Source organism: Pelobates fuscus, chromosome 1 (assembly GCF_036172605.1).
Source record: "Pelobates fuscus isolate aPelFus1 chromosome 1, aPelFus1.pri, whole genome shotgun sequence".
In the NCBI taxonomy this organism is placed as follows: domain Eukaryota; kingdom Metazoa; phylum Chordata; class Amphibia; order Anura; family Pelobatidae; genus Pelobates; species Pelobates fuscus.
The window spans coordinates 280882681-280888680 of NC_086317.1; the positions used below are offsets into that span (position 1 = coordinate 280882681).

The window sequence follows — 6000 nt, forward strand, 5'->3', positions numbered from 1 at the left end:
GACCCGAGACACAACACTTTCCGGGCGCACCGAACAACTCAGCTGAGATGGCTTATACTCAGATGTCTGCCTTAACGGATACTCCCCTCCTGTTATGCACAAGGAACAAAACAGATGGCGGCTAGCGATGAGACTACCCCGGCAAATGAGAACCAAAGACTTCCATGTTGACGGCCCTCTTCACTGAAACTGTCTGGGCAACCAGGGTGATAACTTTATTAAAGTGACCTGTATGTATTAGGGCGACATATTCAGACCTAGCTTGCATACTACGATGTAGTCAAACTGCACTAAGCTGTTTATATAGCTAGCATTGTAAACCTGCATAATTTGTTACATTACCAAACTAGCTAGGGTACAGAACATGTCTACTTACAGGTTAAACTTATCTTTAACATTCATGTATTGCTTTGTAATATGTCCAACGCATACCATGCTATAAGCTTAAGCGTAGTAGAGGCTGTCATGAGGACACCCAGACTTGAATATTGTTAGTAAGTCCTGATAGGATATCTCTCAGGAAATAGCCTTTACTTAGACTTGAATGTCTGCAACAAACGGTGAAAGTCCCATAGCCTGTCTTTTTTGTTGATTAATTAAGCCTGTTTATACTTAAAAAATGGTGCCTGATATGCATGTGTCCCGCATGTAAAGCGGAAGAAAAGCCTGAGGACTGCCTTTGGGGCACCACAGGCCTGCCTGTATCATTTTCATGCACTGACAAAAATAAAGAAAAAAAAAAAAAAAAAAATTCGCCAGATTAGTAATGTTACCTTTGAGAGTGTATGGTAGCCCAGGAATGAGAATTATCCCCATGATGGCATACCATTTGCAAAAGTAGACAACCCAAGGTATTGCAAGTGGGGTATGTCCAGTCTATTTTAGTAGCCACTTAGTCACAAACACTTTCAATGTGGAAAAAAATGAAATACAAGCCTTATATTGGCTCTTTAACTTTCCAAAACACTGTAAAACCTGTACATGGGGGGCACTGTTATACTTGGGAGACTTCACTCTTTGAGAGCGATCACATGGCCCCTGGGTGCCTGATTTGCCAGGCGACGGCTGCCTGGGCTGTCAGGTACTCCTCCCGAATCAAATTGATTGCTGGAGACTATCGTTTAGCATTAAAAAAACATTTAAATGGTTGCAGAGTAGAAGGACGGCACCTCGGGACCACAGGCACTCTTAACAACTTTACTTTAATGAGATTACGTAGTTACACTGTCTCTTTAACCTCTCCTCTCCATGGCACTGGAGAAATAATGGGGAGATAAGTGTCAACTGATGCTCCACATGGTTTGTTGAAGAAAGAGAAATAAACTACTGGAAATCACACATAATTTGGCTTTATTTTAATGTTCTGTATGGCAGAGGGAAGGAATTCAAAAATTCAAGGGTATTTTTTTTTTTTTTCACCATTTTCCATTAACAAGTTTTTATAGTGCAGTCATCTAAAGCTAATAAGAGAACTGACATATGATGTACAATTTTTAAAGATTGTGTCCTTTCATTCTTGGCATAATTTTACACTTGCATGCTGCCAAAACAAAGTAGAGAAAGAGTGGTGGAGATGGGCTTGTGGTTACATATATCTAATGAGATATACGTTACATTTTGTTTATAGAGTTAACATTTTATAAGGTAGTTTTAAATCACTGAAGCCTAATTAGCTAAACAATCTAAAAAAAAATATATATATATATATATATATATATATATATATATATATATAATATTGTGGCGTGTTCATTTGTAATTATTGCTTTTGTGGCATAAAATCTCTTCACACAGTTATATAATTATAGATAGTTATGTTATTGAAATAAAACTATAGATGGTAGGTATGCACCATAGTAAGTTACTGTAGAAAGCACATATAGGCTAAAATTTAAATTGTCAACATTCTCTCAGTTCCATTAATATTTGAAGATAAACCCATGCAGATTTATTGAGCTTTAAGGTGTAATATTTTGTTTCCAAAGAGCCTACATCAGCCTTGATGGAGCTCAAACTTTTTGCGCCTTATGTCTCATGAATTTACCTGAAATTATATCCAACTTCTACCTGGTCTTCCTCTGTTTTAAGGATCACCTTGGAGTAGAGCCACTCTTGACTGGTGGCATTCAGATTTCCTTTTTATGTATCTGCGTTAACATAATTTCTCTTTTGTACATAATATTTGTCACCATGAACTAGCGATGACACAACCTTTTCCATTCTTGTAGAAAACAAGCGAGTGGAGAAACGTTGAAGGATTCAGAGCTCCCAGACGTGGAGGAAGATGATGGAGCTTCATGAGTATCACATTTCCAGATTCAATGAACTTGCTGCTGTGGCCTGCGCATTCCTATATTGCACAGACTTACTCATGACCATCATAAACCAAAGTTTTTGGACTGAGACAAAAACCTAATGTGACAACAACATGGTGAAAGTATTTGTTAAAAGATGTTACAGGTTTACATATGTCTGAAGAATGCTATCACATCATGGAGATTCTATGTCACTTGTGCTATATGTGTCGGTATGCATGTATGTGTCAATGTTTGTGTACACAGGGAAACCAACCATGTGCCTCATCTCCATCTGTGCTTCTGCATTATGCAGTCGGTGTAGCTTGAGGATTGCTTGACCAATGAATGTCCAAGTTATAATAAAAGAACCAAAAGCTTTATGTGGGGAAGATGTTTAATAATCTGTAAATACTGCATCTTGACTAGTTTCTGGGGCATAGTTTTATGCACTGTGCTGTAGATGCTCCAGGACAATGTTTTTTTTAATATAAAAAGTATGACATTAATAAGGATTTAAGGTAATACATATACAGAAGTCTATGCTTGCTGCTGAGATAATGTTACTGTGTTGTGTTGATGTTAAATTGCACAACTTCTGCCTCCAAGTACAGTAGGGTGGAGGTTCCCTTTCAGACTTAGTCTTTATCATCTGACCTTCTAATGTATAGAACTGTTTACATTTGTTACATAAAGGGCTATTTCTGAATTGCACCTCTACACCCACATTACCTATTTTTAGGTTGTATGTTCTATATCTATACAAACAAGCAGTACTCTGCCAGCATGCAATGTAGTGCATTGATTTAAAGGGACAGTATATCAGTTCAACATTGAATGCTTATTGTATTTTTTGTTTGTGGGTGGAATTACTGAAAAATTACGTGTTTTCTACCAACAGCTAAAGAAAGCGAATATTCTGACCAATAGCACATAGTGAAATTGCATAGTAAAACCTTTCAGATTCTCTCATAGAATGTTGCTCAGCAACTGAGGTTTATTTACTGTGCTTATAACTGTTCTACCTGACAGTCAAACATTAAATATACATTCAAAAGATTACTAAAGGGCCATTAGAGTATTCCCTGCCAAAATGTTTTTTTTCCATCACGGTTTACTATTCGCGTAATAGCACAAATACGGATAAAACACATCTCAATAAAAATGTTATAATATTGTTCAGGTATCTAATGTATACATAGATTTAAAGAAATTATACTGTACTAAACAATTACTTAATTACCCTTGATTGCCTGCCTAACTGGTCTCGGGCTAATGAAAGGAGTTCTTGCTATACTTATTTTTTATGCTATAAACATTTAATGACCTTTATTCTGTACATTGTCTATTCACTACAGTGCTTATTAGGAAACAATGTGTGAATTACTGTTAGGTCGTTTTTGTGTTTGCTAGCACATAGTTTAAAATAACATAGAATATAAAATTATATTATGCACTTTTTTTAATAGGCTGAGTCAAATGCATACCAGAGTGGCACTATGAGGATGAGCAAGATCATGGAGTATATTGCTTTATTTAAACAGGAAATTGAAGGGAAGTTTTGCTTGAATACCAAAATTTAGGCAAAAATAATGAAAGATGTTACTCTGAGTTGAAGAATTTTCCCAAATCAACTATCTTTGACTACATTTTGCAATTCAGTCTACATTTTACCACAGTTTGCTATTTAATAATAATTTTAAGAATACGTTCTAATGTTTGTGTACATGGGATTAACAATGTGATTATGTCCTCCAATATATGATATTGGAAGTGGGATCAATTAAGTTCAATCGAGTGTATATGGTTTTGTTTTTTTAAACACAGTTGTTATTATATAAATTAAATAGTATTTTTCAGTTTCCTACAATTCCGATCAACTTGCAGGTTAATGTCCTGAGCACATTAAGAACAATTTAAATAAATAATTTACACGTGTCTTGATAATACAGTATTGATTGATACTTTGAAAGTGCTTTAATAAGTTATAGAAGTCTCACAAGATACCTCACCTTAGCCTTATTATATAATGATTATATAATATATAATTATTGCATAATAATTATATAATAATATTTAGAATGGGGTTTGATGACAATGAGGCAAATAATGATAATATTGGTTAAATAATTCTGTTCTAATCAATATATTCGGGATCCTTGTTGCAAATGTAAATTCTTGCATCTTTTTCTCCCACAAACTGCTTTGACTGTTAACCCGAAATGTATCTCACTGCTGAGGTTTTTTTTCACTCTAATGTTGAAGGAATGTTAGCACTGTTTTGTTTCTTCAGTAAAACACAATTTTAATGTTTTTCTTTAAACTATCTACTCTCATATATATTTCTTTTTATATCTGATTAAACTCTATAAACCTATACAGGTTGTTTCTGAATAATACCTTACTTACAAGAGTATAATTTAAAAAAAGTAATGTTTTATGATTAGAATGAGTTTTGTTTTAAAAACCCTAAAATGCAAGATCACTTATTTTATCTTCTTTTAGCATTACCTAGAAAACAGTCTCATAAGTTCTTTACCATGGAAAGTAACCAGTTTTTGATTCTTCCATTAATATAGATTACTAAAATACCTCAGTTGTGCAAATGTTTTTCTTGCTTTTATTATAATTATTCAACATACTTAAAAAGTATATGTAATTTTTTTTAAATCTTCAACATACTGTATATACTCGAGTATAAGACGACCCGAAAGTCGAGGCCCCTAATTTTACCTCAAAAAACTGGGAAAACGTATTGACTCGATTATAAGACTAGGGTGGGAAATGCAGCAACTACTGGTAAATTTCTAAATAAAATTAGATCCTAAAAAAATTATATTAATTGAATATTTATTTACAGTGTGTGTATATAATGAATGCAGTGTGTGTGTTTGTGTAGTGTGTGTATATAATGAATGCAGAGTGTGTGTGTTTGTGTGAATATAGTGTGTGAATATAATGCAGAATGTGTGTGTTTGTGTGAATGCAGTGTGTGTATACAATGCAGTGTGTGCATTATATACATACACACTCTGCATTATATACACACACACTGCATTCATTATATACACACACACATTGTGTGTATATGATGCAGAGTGTGTGTGTGTTTGTGTATTGTGTGTAAACTGGGTGGGGGGAGGGCATTTTTATTATTTTAATATTATTTTATTATTTTTTTGTTTCATTAAAAAAATGTTGTCCCCCCTCCCTGCTTGTTGCCTGGCCAGGGAGGGGGGCTATGTGAATCCCTGGTGGTCCAGTGGCATTGGCTGTTCAGTGGGGGGGTTGGCAGCGAGCTGTTACTTACCTTTACAGCAGCTCCTGTCAGCTCCCTTCACCTCCGTTCAGCTCAAAGTGTAAGTCTTGCGGTCTGTGTGCCGCGCGGAGCATTGCCACGGTAACCCGTGGCAACACTCTGACGGCCGCGGGTGTCGCAAGACTTACACTGTGAGCAGAACAGAGCTGACGGGAGCTGCACGGCAGTCCTGGTCTGTATTATGGCAATGTAAGTTGCCACAATACAGACCTTGACTCGAGTATAAGACGAGTGGTGCTTTTTCAGCACAAAAAATGTGCCGAAAAACTCGTCTTATACTCTAGTATATACGGTATGTTCATCTCATATTACATGATAATCTTTGGACATCATCAACATGTCATTCTATTAAAGATGCCAATGACATGCCCAGCAAAATGGCACCCT

General features: G+C 35.5%; 1 protein-coding gene across 2 annotated transcripts in view; it reads left to right on the top strand.

Moving 5' to 3' along the window:
- Window positions 1-4615, top strand: part of CAMKK1 (calcium/calmodulin dependent protein kinase kinase 1) — a 454400-nt gene extending 449785 nt beyond the window's left edge. For both annotated transcript variants that reach the window (XM_063457438.1, XM_063457439.1), the window contains one exon: window positions 2229-4615. In XM_063457438.1, coding sequence (XP_063313508.1) covers window positions 2229-2301 — 73 coding nt within the window. In that variant the 3' untranslated portion in view covers window positions 2302-4615. The remainder of the gene's footprint in view (window positions 1-2228) is intronic.
- The last annotated feature ends 1385 nt before the right edge of the window (window positions 4616-6000 follow it).